At 36.7% G+C, this 14160-nt stretch overlaps 1 protein-coding gene across 1 annotated transcript; it reads right to left on the reverse strand.

Moving 5' to 3' along the window:
• Positions 1-368: 368 nt before the first annotated feature.
• On the reverse strand, positions 369-1852 carry LOC121254054 (stemmadenine O-acetyltransferase-like). Its single transcript, XM_041154023.1, has one exon. It carries the CDS (start codon positions 1716-1718, stop codon positions 378-380), a length of 1341 nt encoding a protein of 446 aa, XP_041009957.1. The 5' UTR covers positions 1719-1852; the 3' UTR covers positions 369-377.
• Between the last annotated feature and the right edge of the window lie 12308 nt (positions 1853-14160).

Consider the following 14160-nt stretch of genomic DNA (forward strand, 5'->3'; position numbering starts at 1 on the left):
TTTCATCCCTAAATAATTTCGTCCCAAAATCTCAAATTTGTTGTAGTGTAAATGTTTTTTTTTTTTGCATTCAGGATTTTGTAAATATTCATGTTTACCTACTAGTATATGTTCTCTCCTTACTGAGTTATTGATAACTCAACCCTTATCTTCACAATATTTTTCAGCTAATTTGAATATTTTAGCTATGTAACAAGATTATAGAGCAATATGTGAGATGTTGATTTGAAACAATAATTTCTATATGACATTGAGAATTTGAAGGCGTAAATATATTATTGGAATGTGAGTTTAAGTGATAGGAAGGAAAATAAATCTTTGACTCTATCTGGGACCGGGGCGTTATAAGAGATGATCTTCCACAAGCTCTACGTGGCCTAGAATGCAGAAATTTTCTCGTTCGGCCTCGAGGCCGGGGAGACATGCGCGAGGAGCTCCTCATCGCATTCAAATTTAGCCATGTCCTCCCCCTTCAGGTTAATCCAAGCCTCGATTCCATTCCCTGACTTGGTGTCAAAAAAGGTGACCAGATTCATGAACGTCAACCTTGCAGAGCCAACCCACACCGGCTTCCCCCACCCAAAGTCAGCTTCATATATAGGAAACCTGCACAAGCTGGTGAAGCTGAATGATACCACCTCTCCTTTCGTTATTCTTGCGGCTCGCTCTTTGATGAAGTTCAAGTGCCCCTCATTCTCTCGAAGTTCCTTCACGAAATCCACGTTCACTTTCTTTATAGAGTCCCTAACTTGGTTAGCGATGCCATGACCCTCGCCAGGATGATCGGTATCCATAGACGGTACAGAGATCGCCACCCGACTTATGTTCCCGAAGTAGTTCTCTGGAAGTGGCGGGTCCATCCTGGTGCGTAGGTTAACAGCATGGAGAACGGTGTAGAGCTTACGCTGATCTTGACCCGATTTCCATTGAGTTGTAGCCATGAAACGGGTCCATATGAAAGCTGACAAGGCCTCGACGCGCGTTGGGCGCCTTGTATATTCATTGTTTTCAGTGTATTTGGCTCTAACTGCGGCTATTGCGGGCGCATCAAACACAAACCTCTTCCCCACAATGTTGTCCTTCACGATCCCCGTCGTCGGTTCAAAGCCCGTCAGAGCTTTTGGTGGGAAAAGCGTTGCGGAATCGAATCGAGGCCGGCTCACCATTATTTCACAGTTCTCTCCGCGGGTATTATTAATGGCAGCCCAACTGTTGAGAAACGTGACGAATGACAACGCGTCCGCAACTTTGTGGGACATGCCAAGACCGATAGCAATCCCACCGCAGTTGAACGAGGTGACTTGAACGACTGCAGCTAAATCCTTGACATCGTCGAGTTCTAGAGGTAGAAACTTGTTGAGCTCAGCTGGAACTGGGTCCTCCAGAAATTCATCAAGTTGGCAGTTGGCTTTGGCTTCAACATAGTGGATACCATCGTCGTTGCAATCAATACAGAGATTGTCCTTAACCCGTCCTGCTAGTGGGTAGAATCGGGTTAAGGTCTCGGACAAGGATTTCTTAAGCTGCAGTTTTTTGCGCAAGTTGGTCAGACTGTTATGGGCTTCCAGAATGGGGAAGAAGAGAACCAAAGGCATAAAGACTGGGGGTGCTATTTGATCGAGAAAGGAGAGCTGGTAATGACGGAGGTGGGGCGGAGTTGGAGAAGAGGGCTTGATGTTCTCCGCGGAGATAACTTGGATAAGTAAATTAGCCTTCATTTTCTAAATCGAGTGATGGTAGAAATTCTTCTGAACAGTCAAAAGACTTAAAAGAAGGAATCAAGGATTATATCCCAAAGCTGAAGCTGGCAATGTCGAATTAAAGGAATTAATCCAGTGTGTAGGGAAATTAGCCACCCGAGGCCGGAATTATATAGTGGTGTTGCCGAAAGAAAAGTCAAGAATGACTGCTAGCAAGCTAGTACTATATATCACACGTAAATGTGTGCAGGATGTTGGTTTCAACAGATGTATGTTCCAATTATTATTCGCAAATCTTGGATGCTTATTTATGTCAACACCTGTCGTTATATATATGCTGGAAGCCTTTCTCCCCACCATATATGTATGTATTACAAACGCATGTCTTAGATGCATTTTTTATTTCTTTGTTTTATTTCATGTATATTATTTAATTTATATGTTTTTATTGGGGAAGGTACTTGAGCTTCTATCATATATATATTAGTTGCGTCGCGCGGATGCAGTAGTACTAGCTAGTCCTAGCACGGGAGATTCTAATTGCATGCATGCTGCCGGCCAATTAAGAAGTTTTTGTTTCTTCGATCTTCATATATATATATATATATAGAACCTTTATATCGTTTCAAAGTGGTTATAATTAGAACTATGTATAACTACTTTAGTACTTTCTCGGTAGGAGCAGTACTCAAATACAGCATAATATTGTACCAATTAGACTAATACGTACTACGCCGACGCAATAAATATTAATAACTTAATCGAAGTGACGGCTGTGTCAAAAGCTAGCGTAATTAATTACACTTAATTCCAAGGCTCAAAATCGATCGATCATGTTCTGATCATCTGGCGATCGACGTTAGTTACTTGTTTTCTATTTTGAAATATTGAGTGCATGATATTTATAATTACGTACTAGCTAGTTAGTGTTCATCACTTAGATCAATAATTAAATTAGATTAACGTTGCAATTAAATATTACATATGTTCGTGCATGAGATCGATCGAGGAGTACTACTTATTAGTTGATCTATAAAATAATTAATACCATTTATACATTATCTTAATTTCATGCCAATATAAAAGAACTGTCATGTATTATATGGGTTAATATATATATGCTGGTGTCATGAATACAGCAATTATGCCAAATATGTTAATGTAGTTACTAATTAATTAATTTGGAGGTTGGTGATCAGGCTGATGACATGGTCTAGTTCTAGATCAGATCCTTGAAATTTGTTGAGTGTAATTAAATTTGGCATATATATATATATATATAGATCCACTTTGGAAATTACATGTAATTTACAACGTTGTCTCTCGATGATATGCATCTGGAAGATAGACTCGGTCATGAGTCAATCATCATATTGCACATATATATAACGAAACAAGCTGGCTAGCTAATTACTTCGACCCAAGCTTAAGAGATCATGTTCGTTCAAATATAGAAGCTGAATCGATCTAGCTAATTAATACTACAAATTCTGGGAAAGTGATCGACGAAAAAAATGTCAATCATGAATAGTACTTAATGATTGACGTGAATAGATGAGCTAGAATTCAACATTGAAAATAACAGTTCACAGCTTAAAAGTCTCAGCAAAAATATATATACCAAATTAATTAACGTTATTCTTACATACTTTATGAGAAAAATAAGTATTTGTAACGAATTATTTATGATAATAATAATTATTTACAAGAAAAATAGATTTATTTTAATAAAAAATAATTATTTTTATAAGAAATAATTGGTCACAAATAAATAATTTTTTTTGTAGTGACACGTTATATTCACAATATATATATATATGTAATATACATCGTAGTAGTACTGGAAAAACTTATATATACTGCATTCATGATGTTCAAACGACAAGTTGTACTAATAGTCGTGCCGCGTTATAGAAAAGTTCCAAGCTGGCTTTTAATTTCTTCATAAGACCATTTCTTTTTTTCAAACTTAGAGTTTTTGCGTGGAAAGTAATGTCGTGAGGCGCTCGCAGATAAGGGCGAGACGGGTGGCTTTCGGAAATAATATTAATCGCTGACTTTGGTGGTAGGACCGAAGAGATTAGCATTATTTAATGTGAAAACGGCGCGCAGTACTAGTTCCACCAATGTTGAATGGGATTTATTATCAAGATATTTGGACCAAAAGATATATTTCTTTTTGTTTTAATTTCTAGTGCTCGTATTACTCTTGCTCATACTTATGTAATCATTGCAAATTTTCACAAATTAATGACTTGATGTAATATGATAAATAATAAAGTATTAAATCTAATGTATTATATAAAACTATGTTAATATATAAATTTATTTTTATAAAATCTCTTTATATCTATAACATTTTTCTATGTACGTAAAAGTAGGAGGGGATCAAGTTTGGAACTAGTAATAAATTCAATTTCATTTAATGGTATATATCAATATTGTTCTTTACTTTTCTTTTTTCACAAAACATAATTGGTCTAATGAATTTCTTTTCGGGAGTCTCCATTTCCTCGTTTTAATATTAAGGCAATCTTGCTTATATGAAAATAAAAGGATTGGCATCCATCGATTACTAAAGCTGCCCAATCGAGGAGCTCCTCAAATCTGTCTTGCAGGCTATTCCTACTTATACTAAGGAGATATTTCTCCTACTTCTGTACATTACCAACAGATTGGACTAGTTATCAAGGAAATTTTGGTGGGGTTTCAATAAGAACCAGTCAAAGATTCATTGGATCAAATGGAATAAACTCAGTAAATCAAAGGATCAAGGTGGATTGGGGTTTAGGAACTTCAACAGGTTCAATCTTGCTCTTCTAGCAAAGCAAGGGTGGAAAATTCTGATAAGTCCTGAATCTCTGCCAGCTCTCATCCTAAAATAGAAATTTTTTCCACATGTTTCGATCGTAAATGCTAAAATGAGATTTAGGCCTTCTCTAGCTTGGAGGAGTATGCAAACTGGCCTAAACCTATTAAAATAAGGCCTATTATGGAGGATTGGTAATGGTTTAGAAGTGAAGATATGGGAGGATAGATGGCTGCCAAAACCTCATTTTCTAGCTCCTATCACTTGCAGAAATGGCACAGCAGAACTACAATCCAATCAAGATAGTGGGATCTCAAATGTTCAAGCTCATAATGATTCTTGGAAATCTTTGTGGAATCTACAGGTGCCAAATGGAGTAAGGATGTTCCTTTGGAGAGCATGTAATGAGGCTTTGCCCACTTTTAACAATCTGTTTAAGAGGAAAATTATAGATGATAACCTGTGTCCTATCTATCATCTACAGGAGGAATCTTCAAGGCATGTGTTGTGGAGTTGTGTGGCTGCTCAAGATGTTTGGTGTCAAGCAAGTATACCTTTACAGAAACTATCTCAGGAAGGTGCTTGTTTTAAGGCTATCTGGGAACAAATGTTAGCAAAATTGACATAACATGCTCTAGAAGAAATTAGTATGATCTTAAGACTCATATGGTCTAGGAGGAATGATTTCTTGCATGGAAAATAATTCAAACACCCTAATGCTATTATTCATAAAGCTTATGAAGACCTAAGATGTATTAAGGCCATTAAAACAAATGCTCCTGCTGCTACAGCTACTGCTTGTTCCCTTAGTGTTCAGAGTTGGAAAAAACCTCCAGAAGGAAGATACAAAATGAACTGGGATGCTTCTGTCAATGAATCTAGAAGCTTAATTGGAATGGGAGCTATACTTAGAGACTGCAATGGATTGGTCCTTGGTACACCTTGAGCTAGAAGGAATCTCAGACTCTCTCCACATACTATGGGAGGCATATGCTATGATGATGGCTGTCCTTTTCTATAAAAAGGCTGAGATTCAAGAGTTCATTCTTGAAGGTGATTCAATGCAGGTGGTCGAGAAGTTGCAGAAATCCTTGGAGGATTGGAGTCCAGGTGGATTAATCATAGAGGATACCAAAAATGTGTTACGGTCTTTTGCAATTTGGAGTGTTTGGCATACTAAAAGGGATGCTAATATGTCTGCTCACATGCTAGCGAATGATGCCCTTTAAAGTGAAACCGATTTTTATGATCTTGAGAGCATACCTGATCGTATTAAGCAAATAGTTTCCTTTGAATCTTTGTAATCATTTGCTTATGCAATAAAGATATCTTTATTTCAAAAAAAAAAAAAAAAAACTGGCCAATTCAGGTTGTCTCCACCAAGCCCCTCGTATCAGAAAACAAATAAAAAGATAATGTTTTGTAAGTGAGGCAAGGTAATAAAACGAAGAAAAAACATTTTTAATTAGCGGTAGGTGAATTGGCAGTGGACACGTTCAACATTTGCCTCCATATAGATAATGGTCAGTAGTTGAAAAAAGGGTTAGCCTGGTTTGGATGTTGAGATCAGACAAGAAGATAAGAAGAAAAATTTATGAATAATATTAAAATACCTTATGAATAGTAGTAAACTAACTTGAGTTAAGGTGCTTTATAGAGTTTTCGGAGTAGAGAGAGAACACTACAATAGATTTTAGCTTTTGTGACAGATGAAACCGTCACAAAAATTTTTTTGTGACAATTTGAGACCTTCACCATGACTGTCACCTAAAAGGCATCACATAATATTTTTTTGTGACGGTTTACTGTTCAATTGTCACAGTTTTTTTTTTTTTTTTTTTTTTTGTTATGGTTGGAAGTCTTCCGTGAGATGTAATGTTCGAACGTGATTTTTTTTGTGACAGTTAAAATCCATCATAGAAAGTAACATTTGTACGTATAAACCGACATTCAAACATTAACCCGACCGATTAACATTTGAACGTAAAAAATTTGAAATTCATTGTATTTGCTTCGCACAAATGATATTTACATTCGAATACTATCTCGAAGACGTTTGAATGTAGCATTCGGATGTTAAAGGAGAATATTTCGAATGTAAAAATTTTAACGTTCGAATGTTGGTTTGTTGTTCACACATCTATTCTAATCATTTGAACGTTTAGATCATTTGTGCGTTGAAACATGCAAACATAGTGTCTTACGTTCGAACGTTTTGTTGGAATTCGCTGGTATTTTGTTTGAACGTTGATTCGAATGTGTAGCCATGTTTGAACGTTTGTTCTTTACATGCGAACGTTATGATCAGAAATAGTAATTTCATAAAATTTAAAAGCATACAAATTATTTCATATTAAATAATGAATATAACAACTAATAATATCTTATCGAGTTGTAAACATATAAAATAAAAGTTTCTAATAATGATAATGATAATGACATTTTGATCATTTCTTCTTCTTTCCTCTCCCACCGCGATCCTGTTGAAGTGACATAACACGTTCCATCTGAACCATTATCTCCCTTTGTATTTGCTCCTGAACTTCAATGTGTATTCTCTCATTGCGGTCTATTTGTTGCACTTGCAAACGCATCTCTAAATCAGACTATCACGATAAGAGAGATTCCAACTCCTGCTATCTTGACTTCATCTACTCAATTTATTGGCGTGCTACACCTAAATCTTTAGAAAGATTGTTAACTTTCGAAGTCGAGGTCATGGAGGATGAACCGACACACTTGAAAGAACCTCCCAAACCTCTTAACAAACCAAATTTGGTCCCAAGCACTTGCGTGAATATGTCTATACCACCAAGAGAGGATTCCTCAGAGGTTGATTGGATCTTAATCATTTTTTCCTACAATTACAACAAAAACAGACAATAAGTAACATATTAAAAGAAATGAGGAATCAAACATAATATGAATTCACATTTTGCATAATTTATTCGTAGAGAATAACCTCACTTACATAATTATCTTTAGCGACATGATCAACCTACTCACTGTGCTCATCAGTGTGAGTAGTAACATAGACATGAATGAGGCAAAAATTTTCAAAATCATCACATTTCTAACAAAACCACATTAGTAATTTTAAAAACTAATGTCAGTACTTAAATAAAAAACTATGATAAAAATGAGTGAGAATTAATAGTTATTAATTACCATTTTATCGGCAAGATGTTGGAATGACCTTGAGCCGACGTGATGGTAGATTGTCTAAGCCATTTAATTATGTACATTGATAGAACTTAAGTGCTATGGGAGAAATTAACAATGTAAAATATAATATATGAAACCAATATATATGCAAATAACTTATAGGGAATAAATCTAGAATACCTGATAATTTAGACTTGCGAAAAGATCACAACAATTTCTCCAATCGTCTAACTTCATTTTTGAAAAGGGAACTGAACAACCTATTCTAACGCTCGAATTTCTTGATGTGGTCATGGCATCGTCCCTTGTGATGCCCAAATAATGTATTCATCAACTCATTCACAGTTCGCACATCCTTGCTACGACCAAAATTGAGGTCGAATTCATCCTAAGAAGTTAATTATGTCAAAAATATGAAATCAAAACATTTATAAAAAAATTTACGTTCGTATATAAACTCACCAGTATACGACTCCGAATGTGATCATTCACCTCATTTGGAACATCTTTCCATGATTGCACATAAAATGGGGTATAACCTCATACTAGTGTGTCGACATAGAAGGAAAGCAACGTTGCACAATCATCTACTCCTCCAGTGAAGTTATTAGGAATGTTGATCTTGATTTTTTCATGCCTTATATTTCTTTCTAGAGAAGGCCACGTGTTAAGTCACGTTTGCGACATGAAAACCATCAGCTAATATTTTTCAAATTATTAAATACAGTTTCCAAAGTATTGAAATGTAATTAATTATTAACAAAATTTTCTTACTGGTAGGTGTTGACTGGATGTCTGTCTCCTGTGTATTAACTTGTTTAGGAGCAAAATCCTTAGTTGAGGAGTCATGAACGGGATCAGGACTTGGGGGAGGAGGCACATTTATTCGTTGTGGTTTTGGTGTCATCCTTGAAAATGATTAATATTTTTTTTTTAAAATGGTAAAGAATATTTTATAAAAAATTTATTGTACTGTTACCTATGTAAATAAAATATTTAATAGTTTTATTCTTCATCTCCAAATGTTTCAAAATCGATTTCAATAACATCTTCGCCATCACCATCTTATTCTTCGTCTTCTTAATTGACTTCCTCTTCAGACTCATCTTTTTCTTCTTCTTCTTCTTCTTCACTTACTTCATGAATTGAATGATCATTTAATATGGATGGGTTGAGATATACGGGTGGGACGTCATCTCTTTATAAGGGGATTAGTTCAAGTGTACCGAGGTCAACAAATAAATTAATACCCTCTCCATCTTCTTGGTAGGCCTCTATAATCGGAGTGTCATCTTCATCTCCACTATGAACGTGATTCGCTGCCATTCCTGCATCATAGATATTCTGAGGCATAAATTTTTGTACGACTTGCCAAGTTATCTCCCCACTATCTTCATTGGCCCCTTTCATTGGATCAACCAAGTAATAGACTTGGGTAGCTTGACAAGCCAATACGAATGGATCATTTTCGTACAATTTACATGCAGTATTGACACTCGTAAAATCACTATCCCTATGTAGCGAAACTGGGCCACTGCCTATATCCCACCAATCACATGTAAAAACATATGTCACATTCCCGATAGAAACAGTAAAATAATGAATGAATTTATTCATTGTCATACCAAACGATATGAATCCGCGGGAATAAAATCTCTTGAACTCACAATCATTTTGAAAACTTACCCAAGAAAGTCAAACTCAAGTCAATGGATGGAGAATCTAGACCCGATGAGAACTCATTTTAAGAACCTAGATTATATTAAAATCTAGACCCGTTGAAGAACTCGTCTCAAGAACCCTGATTATAAAGGAGGAACGCCACAAATGTTGTGATTTACTTTTGATAAGTTCGAAAGTTCAATTAAGAACAAGAGGAGTAAAACTCAACTCACAATGAATAAATTCATCAAATTTCATAAACTTCTTAACATGAGGCAACAAAGAGTATTTAAACCTAAACCTAATTAAAACCCTAGCTAAAATAAAGCCCCTTTTACCAAAAATGCCCCTGGATGAACAATGCCGCGGCTACATTGTTGCTGCTACAGTAACGCTACAGTAACCCCTAGAAACCATAGTTCAATGAAATAATAACTTTCCCAACATGCCCTTGCATAGGCCCCCTTTAAGTCATTCCCATAATAAACTTAATTATTTTAAACTAATAAAATAAGTACTTTAAATGAATTAAACAAGTTGAAAGCCTTCAAGTGCCCAAAGCCTTTAAGTCATGTTGTTGCCCTCTTCTATAGCTTATCAAATGAATCAAAACTAGATCTTCATCCTTCAAGCCCATCTTGAATGCAGGGCTCTTGCTAGACTCGTTCCGAGTGGATTGCATCAATCCTTGCATGATCTTCTTGGCTCTTGACCTTGTAATTGGCCCATCTGTATGTTGCAAAGATCTTTAAGACTAAGCTTACCTTGGTTCCCATCATTCCTCCTCTTCTTAAAAGGATTAGACCTCTAATCTCCACCTGGATCAAAGGGAAAATGGTTAGTAACATTGCAAATAGTAGAAACAGAATACTTACCCGGAAGATCCATTAGATATGCATTTTCATTAATTTGTTCAAGAATTTGGAAAAGTCCATCCAAGCTACTCTTGTCATCAATAGGCAAAGGTGTTAAATCTAAATGAGTAAATTGATTAATTCTATAAACAATTTCAAAAGGTGAAAATTGAGAAGTACCATGAACACTCCAATTATTTGTAAACTCAATGAATGGCAAACAGTACTGCCACAAATGTTCATGAAATATATCTAAAACTTTCCTCACACCAAAATGACCACTCCAATTATATGCAAACTCAATGAAAAGTAAATTATACTCCCGCAAATGTTCATGCAACAAGTCAATGTATGACAAATGATACTCACACAAACGTTCATGCAACACTTCAATAAGTGGCAAATGATACTCCTACAAACATTCATGCAACACATCAATGAATAACAAATGACACTTCCACAAACGTTCATGCAACACGTCATTGAATGGTAAATGATACTCCTACAAACGTTCATGCAAAATATCAACGAATGAGAAATGATACTTCCACAAATGTTCATGCAACACGTCACTGAATGGCAAATGATATTCCCACAAACGTTCATACAACACAACAAAAGTCTTCCTTACACCAAGGTTACCCAACAAACCACCATGTCTATCACACACAAGCAACTTACGCATAAAACTAGTAGACATACAAAATCTATTCTCTCTAAACAAGTACCAATCTAGTTTATAGAACTTACCAAATGATGCTTTCTCACATGTTTCATAGCCACTAGCAAAGTCATCATCATTAGCATGCAATTCCTTATCATATTCAAGTCTCAACAATTTTGCATCTAAAATGAAGACAAGGACATACCTTCTTGCTAAAATATCAACCACAAAATTTTTCATACCTTGTGTGTATTTGAATACATGAGGAAATGTCTCAATAAATTGCACCCACTTGGCATGCACTCTATTCAAGTTACCTTGTCCCTTCAAGTGCATCAAGGACTCATGTTCTTCAATGAAAGGTCGGGTAGGTGTAACACCCCATATTTTAGTGTATTTTTACTGAAAGATTATTTTAATAATTCAAAAATTTATTCTTTGTTTTAAAATTATCGGATATTTTAAATGGTTTATTTTATGATCTTTAAATTGTGAAAATTAAATTGTTATGTTTTCTTAATATTTATTTATTGTTGTACATTTAAATTGTTATTCTTTTTAAATTAATTGATTGTGAGATTTAATTATTTTATTTTCATTGTATCATTATGTTCAAATTATTTTAATTGATTTGCTGTTTTAAAATCATATTCGTTTGATCATTTTTTGTGATCCAAGATGTGAGGACTGGACCTCAATTCTTTTCCTCCATTTTCTCTTTCCTCTCTTTTTTTTCTTTTCTTCTTTTCCTTTCTTTCTTTTTTCTTTCTTTCCCTGCTTCCCGCGCGCGGACGTCCCTCTCCCACTCTCTTCTAGTGCATTTTTCTCCTCCACCCAGCCCACCGCCGTGAGCAGCCCGTGACCGACATCGTCCTCCGCCACAAGTTCCCCTCCCACCGGCCATCATCCCCCACCAATCTCAGCCCCTAACTCGCTGTCGTTCCTTCCCACACACAACACCAAGCCGCGATGCTCTCTTCATTTCAGCGCAGTCGTGCGCCGCTCGTGCCCGACACTGTCCAGTCCATCAGCTCCCCCACCCCCCGGCGACCTTACCCCTTCAATCTCAGCCTCCCTTGTGCTGCCGTTAGCCACCACGAGCCCCTCAAAGCCGCGGCATTCCTTGTGCTGTTGCGCCGCCGTCGCGCCACCTCCGGCCACCATTTCTTCACCACATCATCCTCGACCTCCTAACAACCCAATGGACCCAACTCTAGTTCCGATCTGTCACCGGTGAAGCCTATCTATCTCCATTTCCGATTTGGACATCTTTGGCCTAAAACCACCCTTTGCGCCGCCACCCACGGTAAACCACCACCACTATTGGCTTCACTGACCTCTCTAAGCCCTACCCTATTAATTTCGGGTCTTAGTTTGTCCCCATTCAAAAGTGGGTATTTGAGACCCACGACCACAGTGTATTTTATACTATTACGTTGCTGTGTCGCCACCTTTTGCAGCTACATGATCCTTCAGAAATTATTATATAGCACTGTATGTATTTTTCTAAAGAACTATCATGATTTAAATATATTTTTGTACTAACTCATATTATTGTGATCTAGTTGGACATGCCGGACTGAGTCCGAGGAGTTCGGGGGTCAGATTGATTGTGGATGGAGTTGTGTATTTGGTTGGTATTGTGAAATGTTGGTTGTTGGTATGGTGTTGTTCATGTACATGGCATATTGCACGCATGATCATGTTTGTAAAGGATACTGGGTTTTCGTGTACATGCATTCATGTTCATGTGTTTCTGGAAAACTGAGTTTTCATGTATCAAAGGATTTTGGGTGCGTGTGTATCACGACCCCAAGCTGAGATGGGGTATTATCTCGGTGGAGCTCCTCTGGTCACTCGGGAGCGGAATATACTGAGTGACGTCCCCTGGATTGTCGCTGGGCGGCAACGGGATCGGACGACATAGTCTCGTGCTGACTCCGTGGCCCTTCTACTGGCGGGGGCTAGAGAATGCTTGGTCACGAACGCGCTGGGCACGGAACTGGGCATCGCTAGTTGCGTAGTGGGTGCTTAGCCACGAGCGCGCTGGGTGCGGAACTGAGCATCGCTATGAAGCCAGGACGTGCGGATGATCCCTAGGGGAGATCATGGTGCATTGGTTAATGGAATAATGGGTTGTTTCCTGGAGAAATAGGGTGTTGAATAAAAGGATTTTATATGATTCATTTTTTGGGAAAATGAGGTTTTATTAATTTGGGTCATTTTCTGGGAAAATGACGGAGTATTATTTTTGGGCCAAAATGAGATTTTGGTGTGTGTTGAAAATATCTATTTTCGAAAAAAATTGTATTTTTGGATCTAAGGCATATTTTATCATATGCATGCATGTTGGTCGCATTAATGTATTTTTTTCTCGTAGTTGTTTGGTATATACTTACCTGCGGTACCATTTTGTGGTAACGCAGATTTTGATGCGGAGGGGAATGAGGGTGAGCCTGAGGGGTCGGCTCCGCCCGAGGAGTGATTGAATCACTCGCATTCTGGTTTGGGACTTGTTAAATATTTATTTCGGATGACTGTATAATATTTAAACCTTTCTACTGATTGTTTAAATTGTATTAACAATTTTGGTACTTAGTTGTATTAATTATCCGCTACGTTGTTTTTATACACTGTTGCATGTACACACACTTGGCACTAATGTTGGGATGTGTGACCCTGTTGTCATCATCTCGGCATCTCGATTCTTGTGTCTCCTTACATGGGGGTCGTGGGTGCCACATGTGGTATCAAAGCAGTTCGACTCTAGGTAAAACCACATGTCCCATAGGTGGAGTACCAGAAAGTTTTAAAGTTGTGATTTGAAATTATTTGGTTTGAAGTATGTTATTTTAATGGTTTTAATTTATTTATGATTTTATATTCTGTTGGTTTTATTTATTTTATTGTATACTACTTGTTTGTTTATTTTATATTATTTGTTTTATTTTATGGCAGGTTATTTTATTTATTTATTTTTTAATTATTTTATTGTGCACTACTTCATTTGTTTTATTCATTTTATCTTATGATATTTTATTGTTGATTTTATTCATTTTGTTGTATATTATTTATTAATGAAATTTTATTTTATTTTGTTTTGTTCAGAGTTGAAAAGCGGGTTAAGAGTTGTTCTATGGCAGGAAGATGGTACGATTGTGAATGTCATTATTAGACTTGAACACTTAGTGTAGTAGGCATGAACTCTTGGCAACTGGTTTGTTTTAATATCGAGGCTTGAAGGGAACGACATGATCTGGGTGAACTCTTCGGAGTAGGAACTCAAGTCGCAACTGAGGAGGGAAA

The sequence above is a fragment of the Juglans microcarpa x Juglans regia genome, chromosome 3D, assembly GCF_004785595.1.
Source record: "Juglans microcarpa x Juglans regia isolate MS1-56 chromosome 3D, Jm3101_v1.0, whole genome shotgun sequence".
In the NCBI taxonomy this organism is placed as follows: Eukaryota; Viridiplantae; Streptophyta; class Magnoliopsida; order Fagales; family Juglandaceae; genus Juglans; species Juglans microcarpa x Juglans regia.